Here is a 23,016-nt window from a genome sequence, read left to right as displayed (position 1 = left end):
CCAGTTAACTTCCGTGGACCCTTGACAACATCTGACGTGTCGAGGTGAAATCCCTGCCCATGCTTATTAACAGCTTCAGTCAACTTCCATGGGCCCTCGTTAACATTTGATATGTCGAGTGATTTTAGGTTAAAAGTATTTGTATTTTCTCGAAAGTTTTTTATAAAAGTCGAACTAAACGCACCCAAAACCCACACCGATATCATCTTAGGGATGTGCAAACTGGATCGTACCGGTCCGGCCCGGACCGAACCGGGCGGGTTGGTCCAATCCTTGAGGAGATGGTCCGGTCTCCGGTCCCAATAAATGTAACCGGGCGGTCCGATCCTCGGTTCGGGTGGATGGGACCGGTTTGGACCATTTGAACCGGATCGCTCATAATATATATAATTATTTATATATAGATATATACAATTATAAAAAATGAAGCTTTCATTTATTTTCAATGTTCATTTCTCGAGCCATTTCCATTGTTAGGCAGTACATTTTTGAAACTCGGACAGGCCCTCAATGTTATGAATGCGGTATATCCTATTTATTATGATCTTTTACAGTACATTATGTGGTGAGTGTACGCTGGCATGTTCTTTCCAAAAAGAAATGATTTAATCGATTCATTTAATATAGTGGTAGCAATTTCTTACTGTTCATGCGTTTCGATTGTTCATTTCAATGAGTAATCCTGTATTTTGTTTCGTACACTTGCTTGGAATCCGTTTAGTGATCAACATCACTATTAGTGTGTCTTCGTCGCCCAAGTTTTTTCGATTATGTCCTTTATATATCTTTATTGTATCAGCGGTTAGACCAATGTTATTGTTAAACCTACTATTATGTGAAGACACGCCTTTATTATGAAAGTGAGCAAACTGGACCAGCGTGTTTTTTTATTCAACCGGGGGTATAGATTTTAAATTAACATGCAATCGAAGCATATTATATTTCAAGGGTTAGATTTTAACGGTCTCATTGGGCTGGGATCGGGACTATACCGTACCGCCGGTCCAAGTCCGGTTTGTCGCGACCTAAAAATTCAGAAAAGTTTCCAGGCTAATGGATTATCGGGTTAATTATTAAACTAACCTAACTCGGACTCTCCCAAGTCCATACCAAATCGCAACTTAAGGTTCAATTGATTAACATGCAATATATTTTAATTTTGGAGCCGCCACTAATCATTTATGGTAGGTCGATTAGAAACCTAAATAAAATAGCGGGAGAACTATTTTATTCCTACGAACCAGAGATTAAGAATTCGGGGACTTGATTACGCTAGATTACTCTAACGCCCTTTCGGTACCATTTTATTTCATGAAAAATCATTTGAGAAGGCAACATTAATTGATTTTAACCTAAGTCGCTAACAAAGGTTATCATGCGAATGCGCAATCAATTAATGAACATCCAGAAGTCAATATAATCAAGGGAGCATGCGCCACACAAAATTATTTTTTTATTTTCGATTTTTATATGAATGCATGAAAGACTATACTACATATGATGCAATGTCATGATGCAAATGCAAGACTAAGTTAAATGACGTGCAAAAGATGACATGCAAATGAAAATTAACTCTGTGACGTATGAATTAATTAAAATTTTAAATATGCAATTTTAAACTAATGCAACAAGATATGCTTATAGTTTAATTAAATTGATTACGTGATGTTGGAATCAATTAAATTAACCTAAGCATTCAATTCTACGTGCAATGCAAACTAACATGCAACCTATATGACATGGTGTGAGATGACATAGCAAAGATGAATGACGTGGCATGGATGACGTGGCAAAGATGAATTTTTTTATTTTCGGATGAATTTATTTCCTAAAATAGAACTATGCCAAAACAATTTTTATCTTGTATATTTTAGAGTTTATATTAAACTAAACCCTAATATATTAAAGACAAATTATTTTAAACATGAGATTCTATCTAAACATGCAATTTCTACCCTAAAATGCAATCTAACCTAATTATTTACAAGAAAAAGATTAGTTATGCAATGATCTACATGATGCTATTTTTGAAAAGATATGTAATTTTCAAATATGGAAAGTGAATGAATACAATTTTTAGAATTTTCGAGATTGGATCACGCGACGGATATATTCTAAAAATATGACAATCAAACAATCCAAATCAAATTAGGAAAGTGAATATGCCAATCAATGTCAATCAAGAAAGTTGATACATCAATCAAGTTTTGAAATATTTCGCGGATATTTGAGTCAATCTTTAATTCGTAATCTTACGATTAACGATTGAACCCAAATCCTTGCCTAATCGAGTATTCCATTAATAATCTTAAAGATGGACATTCTCGATTATGTGACAAGTTGCGGATTAGGAAAGAAAATTTTCTTAATCAATCTGTATTTTGAAAAAATATCCACCTCGATGCAATATTCAAGATATGCAAGTAAATCACCAAATAAGCAAGTGAATATATTGAAGTTCAAGATAGGAAATTTACCTTGTCTTGCAAAATTTGCACTTTCCACAAATTGCACACCAAGCTTCAAGCGATCGACCGAATGGCTAGGGAAATTCATACGCACGATTAGGATTAGCAAAGCGAAATCATAGCATCTATTTAGCATCTTAAACAGCACCGAACAGTGGAGATATTGTGCCAAAAAAAACGTGATAATCGCTCTCAAAGCACTAGCAAAATCTGCACTGAAGCATTAACAATAACACCCAAAAAACTGCACTATTTTTGAACCTAACAGTGGCTGAATTGAGCACCAAACAGTGATGAAATCAGACTCAAACGACAAAGTATCTAGCACCAATGCACAAGGACTTCAAATGCTAAAATCTAGCTCGAACGGACACCGGACAGTAGCGAAAAAAGGCTTGGACAGCAGCGGAAACCAGTGTGGAAAGCAGCGATTTTGGACCCTGAATAGCAATCAGAAGCACCGAACAGCAGCAAGAGATCTTCGGTTGATAAGTAGAGGCGTTGAATAGCAGTAAAAGACCTACGAAACAGCGAGCAAAGATGCCGAACAGCAGCAAAAATCGGCCTCGGGGTTAAACCTTCAACCTTTCTCACCGTTTTCCTCTTCACGCCAATCTCACGTGAATTTGATGTACGTGCAGAAATTTTTTTGCTCCCCCCGCCTTTTGTGAAATATGTATATATAGGCATGAGATTAGGGTTTCTTGCCCATATCTCTTTCCTATTTTCATTCAAAGGACATATTATGATATCTCTACGATATTATTGAAACAATTGGCTCATTTATCCTTTAAGATTTGAAATATTATAATATCTAGATTAATTGCCCCCAAACCAATATTACGAATTTTAATGAATTAATTGCTTCCGTCGCCGGTCCTATAAAATGCAAATGTAATGCATGAATGCTAAAATTAATGATAAAAATGATTTAATTATTTTTTTGTGAGAGCTAAAACTAATCCTCTTTTTTTTTATACAAGATAAATGATTTAAGAAAAATCAAAATTTAGGTGTCAACACGGTTCGATCCTAGTTTGGTCCTTGGTCCCAAAAATTTGGGAACCGGAACTATTGGTCCGGTCCCCTGTTACATACCAGGACTAGACCGGCCCGAACCATACACACCCCTATATCATCTTGCAGCTTTTTTGGGCAAATTGGCACCATGAATTGTTGGTTGCTAACACTATCACCTAGAAAAGTGAATAGGTGATTAAAATCAAACTTCATAAAAACTCGAAGTTTGATAGGAGCGACTATAAAGAACAGAATAATGCAGTGCTTCTATCAGCATGTAAACAGATGTGGGTAAGAGAATTAGAGAGCAATGCACAAAAGCTTGTAGTGTCTCGGCTTTTACTAACTACCCAAACCTTTCTCGATCTATACACTTTTGAACTTTGCACAACCCCTCTCAAAAGATATCAGTGATAAGCTCGAATAAGATAATTTAGAATATGTACAACTATCTCCAAATATGAATGATGAACTTTTGATCTCTATTGCTCTATAGTACCTTGTGCTCCTTATAAACTCCTCGAGATCCAAGCTTCCTGTTAGATAGAATTAGCTCGAGAATCAATTCTACACTAGCCATTGGAAGATTGATAAACAATGACCACATAGCCGTTGAAATTGAAAGATCGGAGATTTGAGAAGATTTGCTCACCGATACAATTAAATCCTTGAATTCACAAATCAAGCTTCTGAGAAAAAAAATTATCTTCGGGTGATTGCCAATCAATTAAGATTCCTCGTATGAAAAATTATAAGAAGATCTTCATATTCTTGGACAATCAAATATAACTTAGGAAAGAAATACCAACTAAATCATTAGCTATTAGTGAAAGATATCGTATCATAAGAAGATTGATAGAGCCTACTTATGTCCATGAGACTCGCTTCTGTCAATATATAAAACCTAGCAAACAATGGAATATCTTAAGAAGATATCCTCAAAGAATATGTCTAATACCCAAAAAACCTCCAACTTTAGTATTTGTGATAATTATGTCCAAAACTTTTTTTGTCTCACAAAAAACCTTTAACTTTTACTTTTGTCCCAATTCTACCAGTCTAATACCCAAAAAAATCCTCAACTTTAGCATCTGTTCCAATTATATCCGAATTTTTTTTGTCTCATAAAAAACCCCCAACTTTTAATTTTATCTCAATTCTCTCACCGTCGCCTTCCGTCCATAATTAGCATTAGTTAATCCTACGTGGTTTGAATTTTCTCGTTGAACTTACCAATAAATCTTCGAAATTTAGAAATAATGGATTTCAGGGATAACAAGATTTTAGATCGTTCATCCAAATATCTCCATGTCTAACCATTCTTTGGGTTATTGAGTATCGAAGAGAATACGAAACATTCCGTCTTGAGTGACTTTGTATCTCCCGACAATATGTAGGAGAAGCAAACAACATAAGAGAAGTTAGGGGATTTTTTCATGTTAGCTTTGCTGAGATGTAATTAATCAACAACGTAAAAATGCCACGTAAGATTAATTAATGATGATTATGCACGAAAGGCTAACGGTGGTAAAATTGAGATAAAAATAAAAGTTCAAGATTCTTTATGAAACAAAAAAAACTTTCTAATATAATTAAGACATGTACTAAAGTTGAGGATTTTTTTTTTTTTTTTTGTACTAGGCCAGTAAAATTATGACAAAAATTAAAAATTTGAGATAAAATTTGATACAAGAGTAAAAATTAGAGATTTTTTATGAGATAAAAAAATTGAATATAGTTATCACAAATGTTAAAATCGAAAGTTCTTGGGTATTGGGCCCAAAGAATAACACAGAGTCATTTCCAGAAACCAAAATTTTTTTGTCAAATTCAAAATCTAATAGAAATCCTCACCATGAAGTGCCGAACGCATATCGTACAAAATGTTGTTTGAAATAATTGAATAGAGCCACATGGCACGATCCCAAGACAGTGTCCAAGTGCCAAAACCAAAAGTAGGTCGACAGCAAGAATTTTTTATGATTAGAAACTCCAGCGGGACATCTTACTTCAGTTTGTGCACACAACCAAATGAAACGATTGTTAGATGAACCACCCCACGCAAACTTGCCCTTGTTTTTTTATGTGTTAGTAGGTGGGGAAGTTGGAGGACCTGGAGAATTGTGATCCTATATCCACTCTGAAGAACAAATCAACCAACTCAGCTCATCAAGAAACTTGTCTAGGTACCAAAGGTGCTCATGCACTTGGCAGGAATTTCAGAATGCATCGTCAGCTTAAGTTCACTGTTCCAGAAGCAATGGCAGATAATCAGAGAATTCATCCGGTGGTACGGGTTGCAACAAGCACCACGGCACCTTTAGTGCCACCGTGCTCTTCTGTTTCAGAAAAAGGAACCCAAGTCCATCGAGCTTCTCCGTTGCAAGGTGGCAGACCCATGATTCCCCCAAAGCCAAGGAAACGAAAAGGCTGTTGCTGCAGGATCTTGTGCGGGATCATTAGCCTCCTCCTTCTCATACTGATCCTCATTGGAATAGTTGCCGCAGTTATTTACTTTGTCTTCCAACCCAAAATTCCACAGTATTCTGTTGACCGCCTTCAAATAAGTGCTTTGAGGCTCAACTTCGACCTGACCCTGTATGCACAATTTGACGTGAAGATTACGGCCACCAATCCAAACAAAAAGATTGGAATCTATTATGAGAAGGGTGGCAGATTAAGCGTGTGGTATACAAATGATAAGCTATGTGAAGGATCATTGCCAAGATTCTACCAAGGTCACCAGAACACAACGAGACTCGACATTACCTTGACTGGCCAAAGCGAGTCTGGGAGCACCATAATGAAAGCACTGCAGCAGCAACAGCAAACAGGACAAATCCCTCTCGATCTAAAAGTTGATGCACCGGTGTCAGTCGAACTAGGCACAATGAAGTTGAGGAAGGTTAGAATCTTGGGCCGATGTTCCCTGGTGGTGGACAGCTTGAGTACCAATAGCTTGATCAGCATCAAAGCAAGCAAGTGTAGGTTTGGGATAAAGCTTTAAATTGTTTAATTGTCATGAGTTGCTTCTTATTTTTTTCAGTTTCTTCTGTAGACTCAATTTCAATATTCTCTAGACAGAGAAGATTCATTTACAGATTGTTGGAAACTATGATTTGTCAGATGACCTATACACATTCCTTTTATGAATTTCCTCGTGCTGTTCATCAGGAACTGCCTTCCAACCATTTTAAATGATGCACATGAATCAATCCTCAGATGAATGACATTACAATCACAAGAATTTATATGTTTGTCGCTAAAAAGAAAAAGGGAAGTACAAATGCCATCAATTTTGGGCATTCACCTCAAAGGAAACTCAATTCTATCATAACAATCCAAGAATCTGAAAATTGGGTATTTTTATAGTGCAAATAATGAGGTACATAGGAAATGTATCCAACGTATTGCGATCTCACAGGAACAGAGAGAGAAAGTCCCACACTTCTTGCATTGACACATTCTCCCAATTTGAGTAAACTGGCCGCCCAGAATTTTTTGGTAATCTTCATAATACATCAGCATCGAATTGTAGGTCAAAAATTGATTAATCTAATATTTACTAACCTTCTTTTTCCAAACTAAATTCTGCAACTCTACTAAGATTTTGTGTTACGCTATTAGAAACAATGAAGCGACAATATTTTAATTAATATGCTAGATCCATCTTCCACAAAATGAAGTTTTAAATTCCAGGACTTCAAATGGTTAAGTAGGCAGTGTGCTTACACTTTTAGGAAACTAAATCAGGCTAACAGAGGTGGGGTCGAGGCAGGTTTTTCTGAAGGCATTTAACACAGAAGTAATAGTTGAAAATATGTTCAACAGAAAAGTAACACATCACTCTGCAGGTAAGGTAATCTATATACAAGTCAAGTTGCACATATTACCTTGAAGTCCACTCACAAACACATGTCAAGCCACTTCCAGAAAAAAATTAGTACCTAATTTCCAATCAAAGCACGTGGTCTATGCTCGATCGTATGGAGAGACATCCCGGTCTGAGAAACTGCTCTAACAAAAGCCATATTTGCGGTTAAGCTCGGCACATGCCAGTAATCTCCAGTGCCAAAAATGACCTTGTTTTTTTCAGCAAGCTTTCTGGTGGTCGGAAGGCCGATCATGCGATCTGAAGGGTTATCCGAAACAACACTGTTGCAAATCTAACTCGTTAGCTCAGTGAATTGCCTTTGATCAAGATTTCGTTTATAAGTATAAGACTAGAATGATTCGGTAACTGTAGAGCAAACATGATGACTAGAAAATATAGAAGATTGATTTTGCTAACACCCTCCTCTTTTCCTGAAAGTGAACAAGGTACCAACTTACATAAGCCATTTTAGCATCTGATCTGCTCTTCGCTTCTCCTTGGTCCCTCCATACATTGCTACTAACTCTTTGAACTCTGAAAGAACACTTTCACATATCATGCCATTCTTTCCCCAAACTATTGCTCCCAGGTCCGGAAGGATTGGTTTCCGAAGCTCAGAGTTTGCCTGGAAATTGTCAAAGATGACATTACTGATGCTGAACATAACACTTAGGAGACAAAGGAGAAACCAATGGGTTCACACGGTAAAATTGATGTACCTGTCCAATCACAAAAGGCAAGTTCCCTTTGAACTGCTGCCTCAACTCAGTTTCTGCCACATTCAAAAGTTCCTCCGCACCACCATTACTAATGTCTGATACAAGAGCAATTAAAGCTGTAGTATCAAAATTAATGAGGTCACCTCCATGTAGTACCTCTCTTGTTTTAGCAGAAGCCATATCTTTTCCTTTCATGGGAGGACTCAAGCCAGAAATTAGAGTGTCAAAGGTAGTAGGATAATTCAGGTTCACATTTCCATCTGGATTCTCTGCCTCCGCAGCACCCAGAATTGATTCTCCAGCTCCCCATTCTGGATCTCGAGCTGGTTTCTCAAAATTATCCACCTTTATTTCTAGTGCAACTGATTCTTGGTAAGACCTTGCAACTATATTTATCCACTCACCTTCCATTTCCTCCAAAAAAGCAACAATGGAAAGGGGGAAGTCAGCTTCCATTTTATACTTAACGGCCCGAAATTCGTCGACAATCTTCTTGAGAATGGAGTCGGTCACACCGCGTGAAAAGAAAAGAATAATTGACGAAGGCTTCAGCGTCGGTGAGAACTGAGCAGCAGCAACAACTTGCTGAATTCTCAATCTCAATCCCTTGCCTTTATGGCCATTGTGCCAGATTACATAGTTTGGGTTCCTATCGGATACAACAACCCAAACCGGGTTTCCTTTCAGCGTGCACACGATATCAACATGGGCAAACTTCGAACCGGAATCAGTTCTTCGCACCTTCCCGCTTGCAGGCGACAGAGGGATAGGCTTGCAAACACGTGAAACTCCCGCAACCGAAAGATGCCGGAGAATGTGAACAACAGCTTCAAGGTGTCCAATATTAACACTGCCAGACATATTACTCAGAAGATTGCAAAACTATACCGAGATTTTTCTCAACCAAAACAAAGTTTTACTTCTACAAGTCAACCGAGGGAAACACTAAAAAAGAACTCGACAAAGAAAAAACAGAGTTCATTCTGTTTCTTCGACCTCCGCTCAGTAGAGGCACTCAACAAGATACAACTTGAACTCTACAGGCAAATCAACGATCAAGTATAGCAACGATCGAATTGTAAGCCTCGGCGAAAAAGCACGGGCATGGGCGACTTAGCCCTATTGCACAGAGATTGAGAGCGCCAACGGTCCAATCGCGAAGACTACCATGACCTACGAAGGACACAGGGAGACTGACCTGAGAGGCGAATCCGAAGAAGAAGAAGAAGAAGCGCGTCGAGAGAGGAAAGAGAGCTCGGACTCGGCCAGCTTGAGGAGCGTGCGCTTGCAGGAATCGGTGATCGAGGGAGGAGGCAATCGCTCGATCGCGTCGACGAGGCAGACGCACCTCCTCTTCGCGTCTTCCAAGGGATTAGTCTTCTGCGCCATACCTGCTCTTCTTGCTCGACCGGGACAAGGAATGGCGGGAAGAGAATCGAGAATGACTGGGAGTGTGGATCGTGCGGTTGCTCCGGTGGGTGATGAAGATGAATCCTCCGATCACTCGCAATGACTTCAAACGACCTGCCGAATGGATCGGGATTCGGGGGTAACTACGTGATTAATTAGTTCTTAATATGATCCTGACTTAAATTAGTGAAATGAATATATATATATATATATATATATATATATATATAAAAATAATCGTTCATTCATTTTTTTAAAAAATCTATACAGGTGATATATTTAGGAAAATTTTACAAACAAAAATTTTTTTTAACTTAGAGGAACCATACGAAAGTCCGCAAATTTAACACTCAAATTTGGACTATTACGTATGATCTCCTTATCATTGATTTTGTTATGGAGTTAACGCTCGGATTATATTTTCCATGAGCATAGTAAGTGCGATGCACGATAAAACGGAAAATTTCAAATAAGGGTCTTAATAGATTTTGGCCCGTCGACGAGCATTTGACTATTCTGATTGTCGGAGAAAGGATATTTTGGTCAATACTAAATTCTAAGTATTTTTTTACTTTTATGTTTTTTTTCCTTTTCATTTCTTTTCTATCATTTTCTTTTCCTTTCTTGTCTTTTTATTTTTCTTTTTGCCTCTTTTCCCCATCGGCCACGGCAGGCATCAAGCAAGAGCCGCTCTCGGCCTCACCTAACCTCACTCTTCGGCCGGCGAGATCGGTGTTGGCGTAAGCTGTAATTCTCTAATTTATAGGAGATTTGATTTTTCTTCCCGATTTGTAGAGGATTCTCTTTCCTATTTTGTAGAGACTTGACTTGCGTAAGAAATCCGTCTAATTGTATATCTATGGATATGTACATACTTGCTGAAATAATGAAGAAGAAAAGAAAAAAAGATAGGGTGCAGTATTTAACCAAGGATGTAGGCATATTGCCGAACCTCGTTAAATCATGTGTTTTTTATGTTTTTTATTTGCTTTTCAACATAGTAACAAAGCAGTTTGCTTCCCGTGAGTATTAGGGGTGAGCAAATCGGACCGCCTCAACCGTAAACGACCTAGACTAGACTAGACCGATGGTCCGGTTCTAGATTCTAGATGGGTCCGGTCCGGTTTCCGATTCTTAATACTGGAACCGGTATCCAGGCGGTCCGGTTTCGGGTTCTAGGGACATAGGACCGAACCAAATCAATTTAAAATATATATATGACATTGTACCAAGAAAGAATTGTTTTGTTGCTACATGAGTGTTATAATTGTTTGTCGGCTTCCATAGCTTATAAGATGCTCATGTTGCTTTTCTTGGCTGATGACTAACAAGATAGTTGTCTGTTTGTGCAGCTGAACAGTTATTGGACTGCTTTGTTTGGCTGGAAAGATTTTTGGCCACTAAATATCTTTCAAAGAAGCAGATGTGTAGAGAATGGTCATGAAATCTAATAGATGCGCAGAAATTTGTCGTGTTATTGGTTCCTTGGGACCTATCGAGAACCGTACCGGACCTCTTCCTTGTTCTCGGGGTTTCCGGTCCGATCCCTAGTTCGAAAAAATGGAAATTGGGACCATCGGTCCGATTCCCCGTTCTTGAGGAGAACCGGATCGGGAACCGATCACCCCTAGTGAGTACTATACGTCAATCCCCGATTACGGCACTCCCACGATCGGCTTCTTCATTATGCCTTCGTCTCGCATTGGCCGCCCAACGTTGTCTTTTGCCTTGTTCCCACGATCGACGTCGGACCCATGGCGGATGAGAATCCTACAGTGATTCCCCACCAAAATCAAGGGGGAATTCAACCACATAAACTTTTTTGAAGAATCCGACAACCAAATTGACTCGGCTTCTGACTCAGAACCAAACTCCACCGACATCGATACTGCCGAATGATTTATCTTCATCATATATTGCAATTAAGTTGGATGGAACCGATTATGGCTTATGGTCTCGGGTTGTTGAGATGTATGTAACAAGCAAAGGCAGGTTGGGATACGTAGTAGAGACCTCCCTCAGCCTCTACCTATAAACCCTCAATTTCGGAAGTGAAAAACTCAAGACTCAACTATAAAAGGATAGCTAATAAACTCCATGGACCCAGCTTTAATCGGTAACTTTATTTGCTTCCTAACTCCGAAAGCAATTTGGGTTGCTGTGGCTACTACTTTTTTTATGGGACTGATGCTTCTTGGGTTTATGATTTGAAGAAGCGCATGACCTGGATGAGATAGTCTAAAGGACTTATTGAAGCCTACTATAACGGCCTTCAAGGGTCGTGGAGAGAGATCGATTTCCACTGCCCAAACCTGATGGTATGCCCGGATGATATTGCGAGATATAATTCAACCATTCGGGAGGATCATGTGTACATTTTCCTCTATGGTTTAGATGATCGCTTAGATAAGATACGAGCTGATGTGCTACGGATGCAGCCACTCCCAATAGTTGAGCAGGCCTATGCTCGGGTTCGCGAGCGGGATATGCGACGGACAGTGATGTTGAGTAGTGAGAATACTACCCTTAGTTATGTGGCGATGATATCGCAAGGAGACAAGCCTAGCCTAAGAAAAGCTCAAGAGCTGAATTTATAAATGGCTAAACCAGGAGGTGAACAACCAATACAGCCTTAAAATAGAGAACTCCTCCAAATGGTGGATGCTCTCATTGTGGGAATACCAAACACACTCGAGAGACGTGCTTTAAGTTGCATGGGTATCCCGATTGGTGAAAAGAGCTCCAAGCTCGAAAGCAAATAGAGGGAGAAGAGAACAGTGGCAAAGAGAAAGTGTCTCTAGTTGTGGAAGAGCCTCGGTTGTCACTAGTGCCGCAGCTCGAACCACAAAGTAAGATACCCACAGATGATGAAGGTAATTATGATTTTGCTTTATTTGCCTCTCTATAGAATGATTGTAGTTAGTGGGTTATCGATTCTAGGGCTATTGACCACATGACTTTTTATTACGGATGAATTTGCTAGTATTACAGAACCTCAACGCCATAGTATCTCGAATGTTAACGAAGTGTCGTATCCGATGAATGGAGCTAGAGCTATTAATATTTCCCATTCCCTCTCTCTGCCAAATACACTTCTTGTCCCATCACTATCTATGAACTGATTTCGGTTGGGCAGGTTGCAGAAGAATTAAATTGTGTTGTGTTAATGTATCCGCACTTCTATCTATTTCAGGATATCCTCACGAAGGAGATCATTAGGTGTGGTACTAAGAATAGGGATTGTATTACATGGATGACTTCAATTCCGGAATGTCAATCGGGTTCGAGAGTCGTCAACAAGTCGGGAAATACAGATATGGCTCTGGCATAAGCGATTGGGGCATCCATTGTTTCATTACATGAAGAAGCTATTTTGTGAGTCACTTTTATGTTTGAATGATTATCAGTTTGATTGTCAGACTTGCATTTTGGTAAAAAGCCACCGGATATATTTTCCCATTAGTTTAAATAAAAGTATAATTCCTTACTCTTTGATTCATTGCGATGTGTGGGGTGCTTCTCCTATTACTTCTATGTCAAGTAGTCGATGGTTCGTTCTCTTCGTTGATGATTGCACTAGAATGACATGGTTATATCCGATAAAGACTAAGGATGAAGTTGCCAATGTGTTCAAAATTTTTCATATTGTGGTGCAAACTCAATTTGGTGGGACGGCCCAGATAGTGGTGAGTACATTAATCAGCATGTCAAAGATTATTTTCTCCAGCTTGGCTTGCTCCATGAAACGTCATGCTCAATAACGCCCCAACCAAATGGGATAGAAGAAAGAAAGAATACGCATATCCTTGAGACAGCTCGTTCTTTGTTTTTTGACAATAATGTCCCTCACCGTTTTTGGGATAATGCGGTGACTACAGCAGTTCACCTTATTAATAGAATACCATCAAAGGTATTAAAATTTCAGATACTATTGGAGGCTCTCTCTTCACATGTCCACTTACCATTAGTTCTTACTATTTTCCCCAAGGTGTCCGGCTGTGTCACTTTTGTTCACATTCCCAAAACACAATACACAAAACTTGAACCGTGTGCTGTGCAATGTGTGTTTTTAGGCTATGGTTCACATCAGAAAGGGTATCGGCGCTATAATTTATCTACTAAGAAGACATATGTTACAATGGATACGACATTCTTTGAAATAGAATCTTTCTTTCGGGATACCATTTCTTCTTTCTAGGGGGAGATACGGACAGAAAAGAAAAATTAGTGGGAGACTAGTAGTGTTATTATCGCTTAAGGGGGAGTACAAATGGTGAAGTGTCGGCATTGTCACCGGCAGTTAGGGTAAAACTAAGCCGAAATTTGTCGAAGGATGTTGAGCAAGAAGTCCCGCAATGTGGGCAAGGTGTTTCGAAAATTTCAGAACAAATTTCTTCTAAGGGAGTTTAGATTCTCGAGGAGCCGAGTTTGCAAGATCAACTAGCCCTTCCAGCACAGCTACCCCTATCTTCTTCAGTGCCCGACCCAACTCCTAAGAAAATTCCTGATGTGACTTCTCCTACTACTTATTTACATTATGATTATAGTATTTCCGTGGGATATAAATTACCTGCCAGGCACAATCGAGAAAAGCCACCGAATCGATACTCACCAGATATTGGAGGGAAAGAAAAGTCTGCCTATCCGATCACTAACTATGTTTCAGTTGACAAATTTTCTGAGGCATTCGGGGCATTTGTTTCGAATGTATCATCGGTTTATATTCCAAGAAGATTACATGATGCTTTGAAAGATCCTAAGTGAGTTCAAGCTATGAAGGAAGAGATGGAGGTATTGCGAAAAAAAAAACAATACTTGGAAGCTGGTGGAATTGCCCAAGAAAAGAAAACAAGTGGGATACAAATGGGTGTTCTCGGTCAAGTATAAAGTAGATGGGTCCATTGAAAAGTATAAGGTGAGGTTGGTAGCAAAAGGATAAACAAACATATGGGGTGGATTTTCAAGAAACTTTTTCACCCGTTGCGAAACTAAATACCATACGAGTGTTATTGTCTCTTACAGCTAATGTAGATTGGCCATTACACCAGCTTGATGTCAAGAACGTTTTTCTCCATGGTGACCTTGAAGAGCATATATATATATCACCAGGTTATAGTTCTTCTTCACAAACAGGACTGGTTTGTAAGTTGGAGCAATCATCATGCAGATTGAAACAGTCTCCTCAAGCTTGGTTTGGACAGTTCGGTATGGTTATGAAAAGGTATGGGTATGTTCGGAGCGATTCTGATCACACCCTATTCTTGAGGCAAAATCGAGGTAAAATAACTGTGCTGATTATTTATGTAGATGATATGATTATTACAAGAGATGATCGGGACGAAATCGTGAAATTACAGCAAAAGCTCTTAACGGAGTTTGAGATTAAAAATCTTGGTAGACATAAGTACTTCTTGGGGATTGAAGTAGCAAGGTCTAAGAGAGGTATTTTTCTATCTCAGATAAAGTATATTTTGGATTTGTTAGCTGAATTGGGAATGCTAGATTGCAAATTTGCAGACACACCGATTGCTCAGAATCATAGACTTGGAGAGTATTCTGATTAGGTGCCTATAAATAAAGAAAGATATCAAAGGTTAGTTGGAAAACTGATTTATTTGTTGCATATACATCCTCATATTACCTATACAGTGAGTGTTGTAAGTCAATTTATGCATGCTCCCAGTGAAGACCATATGGATAGTGTAATGAGAATCCTTCGATATTTAAAGAGAGCTCCGAGGAGAGGGCTTGAGTTTCAAAAGAGTGGGCATTTTAAGATCGAAGGTTTTACTAATGTAGACTGGGCTGGAAAGTGTATCAGACGGAAGATCAACTTCGAGTTACTTTACCTTCGTGGGAGGGAATTTAATTACATAGTGGAGCAAAAAAACAAAAATTAGTAGCTCTTTCAAGTGTAGAGGCAGAGTTTAGAGGAATGGCTAAGGGATTGTGTGAACTCCTATGGCTTCAAAAACTTATGACAGAACTCGATTTTGTTCATATGTCCGAAATGGAGTTGTTTTGTGATAACAAAGCAGCTATCGATATCTCTCATAATTCTGTCCAACATGATCGCACCAAACAAATTAAGGTGGATCGTCACTTCATTAAGTAGAACTTGGATTCCAAGGTGATTCCGTTTCCATTCATGAAATTCAAAGACCAATTAGCAGATATCTTAATGAATAATGTTTCAAGTAGGGCGTTCTATAGCTCACTAGATAAGTTGGGCATGCGAGATATCTACGTGCCAATTTAAGGGGGAGTGTTGGTATGAGCTGTAATTCCCTAATTTGTAGGAGATTTGATTTTTCTTCCCGATTTGTAGAGGATTCTCTTTTCTATTTTGTGAAGACTTGATTTGTAGAATATGTCCGTCTAATTGTATATCTATGGGTTTGTACATACTTGATGAAATAACGAAGAAGAAAACAAAAAGAGAGAGGATGAAGTGTTTGACCAAGGACGTAGGCATATTACCAAACCTCGTTAAATCGTGTGTTTTTTATGTTCTTTATTTGCTTTTCAACAGTCAGGCCATTCTTCGAGGTTGGTATGGCCACTTCACACCATTATACCATTATTTCAAATAAAGTCTACTTTATGCCCTTGTTTGGAATTTTACCAAATTTTAAAGATAATTTTTATTTTCATTTTATTTCTTTGAAAGAAATCTCTCTTTTATTATTGATTTACAAGAGAAGAGTGAAAGAATGAAGAAAATAGAGAAAATCAAAATCTAACTATAATATTAATATCAGCAAAAGTAAATGTTAATGACACTAACAACATAGAGAAAAAGTAAAAAAAAATTGGCGAAAACATTAGTACGATTAATGATATAATTTAAGGATTAAAAACACAATTAGAACAAAAAAAAATGTATCAATAATCAAAAGGTCAAGTAACAAAAAGTGGCTGTGACAAAAGAAAAAAAAGTGACAAAAAGTGGATATTCAGCATACATTTTCATTACGATACATTAATACACGAAAAATAAAATGATTGATCCAAAGAAAGATGCTGATCATACAACATAATCCAACTCTACATTCTGCAACGGCCTACCTATCATATATATGCATATGCAACTTAGTCCGTTCTTCACATTCATTCACAATTCTCTGATCCGTTTCACAATCAATAATACACAGGCTAAATTCTCCACTCGCTTGAACTTTGACAGGAAGACAAACATTGCTTGGTTGTCATAGAAATTACACTCGCACAGATACTTGTACAGTTTCAAAGGCCTCTCTCTTTCTTGAGCTGGCCGTGACCGTAATGAAAACGGAGCCAAAAACATACAGGAAAACCAAAACTTAAATCGAGAAAAATTTCCCGTCATTGGATCCGAGTGAACTTCTCGGATGATCCACTTCGCTTCTGTATATTCCCTGTATCCGAGTTCCGCAGCTGTCTTTTATGCAACACTTCATCTTGTGCCCTTTGGCTGGTTGGCCTCCAGCCTGCTTCTGCCTGTCTTCTCCTCATTCCAACAGCTATGCACTGAAGGGAGTTGGTATTCATCGGGTTTTAAGGCCAAAGCAAAATCGGGCAGGGTCGGTGCGCCCTCTGCGGTCCTGCTACACGACAGTAACGCAGGTGATCGATCGGTTTGCTCATGTCGAGATTCTTTCACGTTTTCTGTAGGCAGAGGAGGAGGACTTACTTATCTTGGGAGTACAAGTCTCTGTTTATCCGCACTTTGACGGAAGCATCTTTCGGAATTTTCTCGGAGATATACTTTGTGGCTCCCCAAAGCGGTGGGTTTCTGAAGCAAGAGAATGTTGTTAGGTCCTGTTCTCCAACTAGAGATAACAAACTAATTCCGGTTGCTCGCTGAGAAAACAAGAAAGCTAACAGAAAGCAGCGGACAGGAAAATTTTCAATTTGTCACCTTGACAGAGGAGGTGTTGCGTCGAATGCCTCAGAGAGCTTCTTACTTTCTTCGAGAGACTCAACCGCTACCTGCAAAGCAGCTGCTGCCATTCCATGGGACTTCCCCTCATTGAGTATCAGACCATGGAAATAATACGCTGCGGCCTGGCGGAAATATGTTGGCATTGAGAAGATTATTATAGACGGAACAATATGAGATGTGATGTCCCCTAGACACGCAAGAATGTGCAACCTGTCATGTTGGGTTTTATCCGCTTATTTCGACCTGAGTTTCTCTCTTCCTAGATGTCCCCAAATAAACTAGTTAGTCTCTGGTTTGGTATGCTAACTTAGTATCTCCTATAGACGATAATGGGATCAACTAACAATCACCTTGTTTCATGCCTAGTCAATTACCGACATGAAGCACTAAACCCAAGTTTACATGTTGAATAGGGAGCTATTTTCTTTGGTTTTGCGAAAAGGCAATGGAATAGTGATTTTCGAACCAGTGGCTTGATAACCTTTGTTTGAAGGTCCATATGATAACGAATGCTGAGAACCAACTACAGTTCATATGATAGAGCATTTTCCCTCTGGTGCCTCTTGATGAGACCTCCGGTCAAATGAGCAAGTTTGTCCATTTGTGTGGTATAGCATATAGGTAGCCTCTCCAAATAAGAATAACAGTTTCAAACTGATATTATTGTCCGTAAAGTTTGGCTTTCAAGGTGATGAACATAGCTTGGAGTGGAGGCAGGGATTATGGAATGCATATGAAAGATACTGTGGAACAGTAGCAGTCCACGAAAAACCCAGAATGTTCATGCTGTCAGATGTTGAACACTCAAATGATTAAACCTAGACTAATACGCCAAAGATTTGGCATGATAAGGATCGCTTTCGTCCTGAAAGTGATGCATATGCACAACATATCAAGCAAAGGGATAAAAGAGCTAAGCAGGAGAAATCATGCCAATACCTTTGCTTCAACGTACTTCCATTTAACATATTGACGGTGCTTTTCTCCCCAGCCATTCATTAATGGAAAGTTCACAAGATGCTCTTGAGCCTTTAAAGCAAAAAAGAGCATTGAGCAGCCCATTCATAAGTCAGACACCAGCGCCCAAATCAAAGAACACAATCATATCAAGAAGAAGACAAAAGATGGAGCAAACCTTATTTCAAGATTCTATCAGGGCTCTAAGCAATTGGTTCAAAGTTGGCAGATCTTACCTGCTGCCAGTATTTTACCATCTCGCAGGCGAGCCTACGCTTCACCGCCAGAGTAGCTTTGGAGCTGTCTATAGCCATCCCAAGTTGAATATCAGCAGCCTAAATCAGTCCTTGCAAAACATTCTCCAATAACTTAGAGTGAAATAGCACTCGTTAAAAAACGAGTGGAAAAAATAATTAGGCCGTTAATACCTAAGGAAGAGATATCTTTAGTATGCCAGAGCACTTCAAACAGGGCGAAAGGGATCGTCTGAACAAGCACTGTACTAGATTTCTCACCACACACAAATATTTGAGTTCATATACATTTGTTATAGGAATATCCTCCAATTCCTAGTCCACGACTTCACTAAATCTTTGAGTTCACATACAGTTGTTATAGAAATCTCGCATAAAGCACTCAAACTGCTATCAGGTTTCGAAGGGTTTTAGCCCCAGCGAATGATATGTAGATCACTGAATCTCTATCTAAACTGCTATCAGGTTTCGAAGGGTTTTAGCCCCTGCGAATGATATACAGATCACTGAATCTCTATCTAAACTGCCAGACATTACCCTTAACACTATTCTCCTTTACAATAAGTTCAGAAATTTATGTCAATGCAGGTTTTCTGAAGTAGAAAAATACTTCAATGATGAGCGTTGATCTAAAGTTATTAAGCATTAGCAACTTGTATCACAAACTACATCTTCTCAGAAAGATAAATGGAATACCTGCCCCAGTGCTTGGAGGCAAAGTGCTTGAAGAACTCCCTCTTGAAGGTCTACAGGTAACTCTCTCCTAAGATGCAAAAGAACCATCAGCATAATTAGAACACATTCACTGCCCATGAAGCTGTGTACTAATGTATGTTTGCCTGCAAACCTGAGTTCAGCAGGGAATTGTGGAAGAACGTGCCGAACTGCATAGTCCAAGAACCCAGCTGCTTTTAGGAAAACATCAACAGATGCTCTCCTACATTCTGTGGCAGAGAGATAGGGAGGAGGTCAAACATACTATCAGGAAAGGAAGAAAGAAAAAAGATGATAAGTGAGAGATCTGTTAGAAAAATCCTAACAGTTGTATGACAATATAATAATCAAACGCCAGAAGACAATATCAGACTACTTTATCAGTATGATCCCTTAACTAAATTTGTCCTTTTGTAACTTTAATTGGACTTCGAATGTGCAAAAGCTGTCCTCTAGTGAAGCTTCCATCTTTTTTCTTTCATCCAGAATTTAAAAATCATTTCTGTTGTTAATTCTCACATTAGCTAATCCCCATGACTCGTGCCTAAATCAGCTAACCTATGCAGAAAGTTCCAGTGGTGTCCCTGTCCAAATAAACAAGATCTAGCTCCTTGTCTCCGCATTCTTTTATTGTAACCTATTGATGATGTTTTGTCCAGGATACTCTCCTACAACTATGGAGCTCCCCAGGGGCCCAGAGCAGTTTAAAAGCCTAATGAAACCTGTCTAATACGTCTGTAGTTCTCTATGATAAACATAACTACATAGAAGTCGCTATGCCATGACAGAAGCTTTTTTAGGTAATTTGATTTACGCACACTAAAAGCTGCTTCTCATGGTGCTGATGAAGGGCAGCATGAGACCAGACTGAAATCTTCCTTTCTTATGTTCTGGTAAGGGCTTAACAGCCACAGTGCAGAATCTTTAGCAACTCGACCACCTTTTGGAAAATTAAAATGGACAGAAACATTCATGTACTATAATATCTGGATTAATTCCTACTGATCTGATGATGTAGAACTATAATTTATGAACCATAGGAGAACAACAAGACAAGGAAATTACACTCCACTGCATTTTCTTCCATCCACCCAGATGTACTAGAAAATCATTGAAGCGTACAAAAGCAAATTTTCAGTGAATACCGGAATCTTGTAGTACCAACCTTCTGCGACTTTTGACTGAATGCCATCGGCTGATGTCTTTGGAAGGAGCATTATGTTAGCTTGCAACAGCAATGCCATTGCCATCATATGCAAAACTGACAATACCTCGTACCAAGCATTAGATATTGTGGTTTCCTGCAGATTATAGCTCACATCAATCCACCATAGCCTATCATGGCACCCCAAAACAAGAATACACACAGTTAGTTCCTGACCTCAGCTTCATCCTCCTGATTAACCCAAACAAAGTGTACTTCGTGCATCAGATGGTTTCCTATGACATAGACATTACCAATAAGATCAGCAATTCTCATCGATTGCGCACATTCCAAGAACACCAAACTATTTGACATTTACCTTCTTTGACCAATCCCAATAGTACAGGCAAGTAATCTTCCAGAGCCTGCTGCAGATCAGTCAAAGTTGAGCCGCCTGTAAGAAGTTCATGAGCAGGTCGACAAATTGAGACCACAAACAATTGTAACGTGAAAGAGACAAAAAAGGAAAAAAGGCTAATGTGTTGCAGGGCAGACCATGCTGAGTGGCTCTTTTTCTCGTCAATCTCTTGACTGTAGGGGCTCCTTCACCGGCCAGCACGGCTATACGGGTCCTAAGGGCAGTCAGGAGTTGCACCAAATTCCTCGATAAAATGCTACCCAGTGAGTGAGAAAAATCAACTGGTTTAGGAATCCGGAGACCCGGAACGTAGACGGAGACCTCTCCAATGTCTTGTGGCGTCCTTCTCTTACCGCCATTATCCTCCGGTGTTGACACCAAGCATCCCATATCTTGAAGCTTGGTTAATCTGCAATGACAACACAACTGATTCAAATTTAACCTGTGAACAGATTGAGTTTAACATGTCGAAGAGAGACTCTCTCTCTCTCTCTCTCTCTCTCTCTCTCTCTCTCTCACACACACACACACACACACACACACACACACACAAAAGCATGACGAACTCAAAAGCAAGAAAGCTCTCAGTTCATCAACTCGAGAACCATTTCCAATTAGAAGAGAAAAGAACGGAGCTTCTTCTTTGCAAATCCACCGTACAACTAAGAATCAAATGTTAATCAACGCGATCAACAGGACGAAATGCAGCAACCCTATAAGCGGAGAGAACGAGAAAACCATCGATGGATGAAGTAACTACATGGCTAGGCATTTCTACGAACAACAAAAGCCACTTTTTTACCGAAGCAGCGAACATCGAATTTCAAAAGCCATGGTTACGCACGCCAAGGCCTTGAAACGGTTCTTTCATCACTACCTCAAAAGAATGCCGAAAGCTCCAACAGCGACGAACCCCAACAAGAACCACCTTGTCGCGACGAAAGAAGAAGCTATCGCAATGTTCGAAAAAAGGAAACAGCTTTTTCACTCGCCGATCGAACTGTTGACAGACGGAATAGAAAAATGGATTGATAGTTGAGGGGATGCGATATTTTTTTCTCTCATCCTACAGTGGGAGGAGAGACCCATGTCATCCAATGGCATACTGGCGACGACCCACCCGCCACCATTTTTAAAGCTCTCTCGCTCTCTCTAGTGTTCGATCTTCTTCACGTCCTTTTCATTCCCCTTTCCTCTGTTGCCATCACAGTCATATTCATGGAGGGATCTATTTCCTCGTTTCATTTTACCTAGTCTTTGACCCTAAAGAAAAGAAAAAAATTTACCTAGTCAACAGAACCAGTCACATCTCCCATGAGCCGGAAGAAAAAGAAAAAAATTCGGTCTCCATCGTTTAAAACTTCACCGAGGTTGTGTCTTATACGAGAAAAAAAATGGTTCGCAAGTTTGTTTGTTTTTTTTTTTTTTTGAAAGTTATTATCAATTTGCAGTTAAGGAAAATATTTATACTTAAAATAGAGAATATGGATTTTCTATCCCAACAAAAAAAAATCTTTTAAAATAATTTTCGTGAAAAACATTCTTCTTTATCATGACATTTTTCGAAAAAAAACAAATGCGCCCTTAAATTCATCTTCCCTTTGTTTGCATTAACGTTCTATCAAGATGATAAGAATAAATTCGGCAAAATGGTTAATATTAACTATTGAAATACTTAAATATTACATCACGCATTCATCAAATAATTAAATATCTTACAACAGTTGCCAATGGCCTCATATTTGTCTCTATCTTATATTTCCACGTCTTAGACTAAAATACAACCTACGCATGACGAGGAATGTTCAAATATTTAATTATGAACGTTTTAGAATTAAATCGCCCCTCATGATCCCACGGAATTTTACATTAATTACACAGCCTTTGCGGCGTTGTTATGTTTATTTTTTATTTTCGCAACTATTTGACCTTTCAGTTTCTTGCGTATTTTAGACCACATTCCACGTGAACACGCACGGATGCCTATAAATTTGAGCATATGATACAATAATTGATCCAAAAGACTATAATAATGGCCACAAAGAAAATCCAAAACACGTAATATTCGCAGTAACCTAGCAAAGAGTCTTTGCCTGCCAGTTTTCTTAAAATTC

General features: G+C 39.0%; 3 protein-coding genes and 1 long non-coding RNA gene across 7 annotated transcripts; 1 reads left to right on the top strand and 3 right to left on the bottom strand.

The window, feature by feature from the left end:
- The first annotated feature begins 5,320 nt into the window (after nt 1-5,320).
- LOC115731411 (NDR1/HIN1-like protein 6) lies at nt 5,321-21,422 on the top strand. The gene is made up of 3 exons (XM_048282424.1): nt 5,321-5,505; nt 5,584-6,648; nt 21,380-21,422. The coding sequence occupies exon 2, from the start codon at nt 5,713-5,715 to the stop codon at nt 6,493-6,495; it is 783 nt and encodes a 260-aa protein (XP_048138381.1). The 5' UTR covers nt 5,321-5,505; nt 5,584-5,712; the 3' UTR covers nt 6,496-6,648; nt 21,380-21,422.
- On the bottom strand, nt 5,941-7,948 carry LOC125315940. Of its 2 annotated transcripts, none has more exons than XR_007199261.1 (4): nt 7,821-7,948; nt 7,382-7,643; nt 6,258-6,431; nt 5,941-6,084 (listed from the first exon to the last, which is right to left on the bottom strand). It is a non-coding gene; the product is annotated as an uncharacterized LOC125315940 (long non-coding RNA). The 2 variants fall into 2 exon arrangements; XR_007199260.1 differs by having other exon boundaries at nt 6,258-6,369.
- LOC115734983 lies at nt 8,010-9,615 on the bottom strand. The gene is made up of 2 exons (XM_030666025.2): nt 9,280-9,615; nt 8,010-8,931 (listed from the first exon to the last, which is right to left on the bottom strand). Exons 1-2 carry the CDS (start codon nt 9,468-9,470, stop codon nt 8,010-8,012), a joined length of 1,113 nt encoding a protein of 370 aa, XP_030521885.2. The 5' UTR covers nt 9,471-9,615.
- LOC115734801 lies at nt 16,714-22,006 on the bottom strand. Of its 3 annotated transcripts, none has more exons than XM_030665736.2 (12): nt 21,780-22,006; nt 21,040-21,311; nt 20,864-20,938; nt 20,722-20,780; nt 20,506-20,641; nt 19,474-19,570; nt 19,323-19,389; nt 18,609-18,707; nt 18,355-18,444; nt 17,392-17,537; nt 17,164-17,265; nt 16,714-17,077 (listed from the first exon to the last, which is right to left on the bottom strand). In XM_030665736.2, exons 2-12 carry the CDS (start codon nt 21,290-21,292, stop codon nt 16,927-16,929), a joined length of 1,275 nt encoding a protein of 424 aa, XP_030521596.2. In that variant the 5' UTR covers nt 21,293-21,311; nt 21,780-22,006; the 3' UTR covers nt 16,714-16,926. The 3 variants fall into 3 exon arrangements, with proteins under 3 accessions (XP_030521596.2, XP_048138379.1, XP_048138380.1); XM_048282422.1 differs by lacking the exon at nt 21,780-22,006 and adding an exon at nt 21,697-21,734; XM_048282423.1 differs by lacking the exon at nt 21,780-22,006 and adding an exon at nt 21,697-21,734 and having other exon boundaries at nt 16,714-17,074.
- Nucleotides 22,007-23,016: the final 1,010 nt, after the last annotated feature.

This window comes from Rhodamnia argentea, chromosome 7 (genome assembly GCF_020921035.1).
Source record: "Rhodamnia argentea isolate NSW1041297 chromosome 7, ASM2092103v1, whole genome shotgun sequence".
Lineage (NCBI taxonomy): Eukaryota > Viridiplantae > Streptophyta > Magnoliopsida > Myrtales > Myrtaceae > Rhodamnia > Rhodamnia argentea.
The sequence above is the reverse complement of the archived record's forward strand: the minus strand, read 5'-3'. Positions and strand labels throughout refer to the sequence as shown.

Bases quoted from the DNA above. Each gene is read 5' to 3' on its own strand.
- LOC115734801 (XM_048282422.1), bottom strand. From the start codon at position 21,719: ATGTTCGCTGCTTCGGTAAAAAA. The intron at 19,390-19,473 runs GTTTGCAGGCAA...TTTGCATCTTAG, and splicing joins CAATTCCCTGCTGAACTCAG to GAGAGAGTTACCTGTAGACC. The intron at 17,538-18,354 runs GTATTGGCATGA...TATTTCCGCCAG, and splicing joins GGAAGTACGTTGAAGCAAAG to GCCGCAGCGTATTATTTCCA.
- LOC115731411 (XM_048282424.1), top strand. From the start codon at position 5,713: ATGCATCGTCAGCTTAAGTTCACTGTTCCAGAAGCAATGGCAGATAAT.
- LOC115734983 (XM_030666025.2), bottom strand. From the start codon at position 9,470: ATGGCGCAGAAGACTAATCCCTTGGAAGACGCGAAGAGGAGGTGCGTC. The intron at 8,932-9,279 runs GTCAGTCTCCCT...TATGTCTGGCAG, and splicing joins TCTTCGGATTCGCCTCTCAG to TGTTAATATTGGACACCTTG.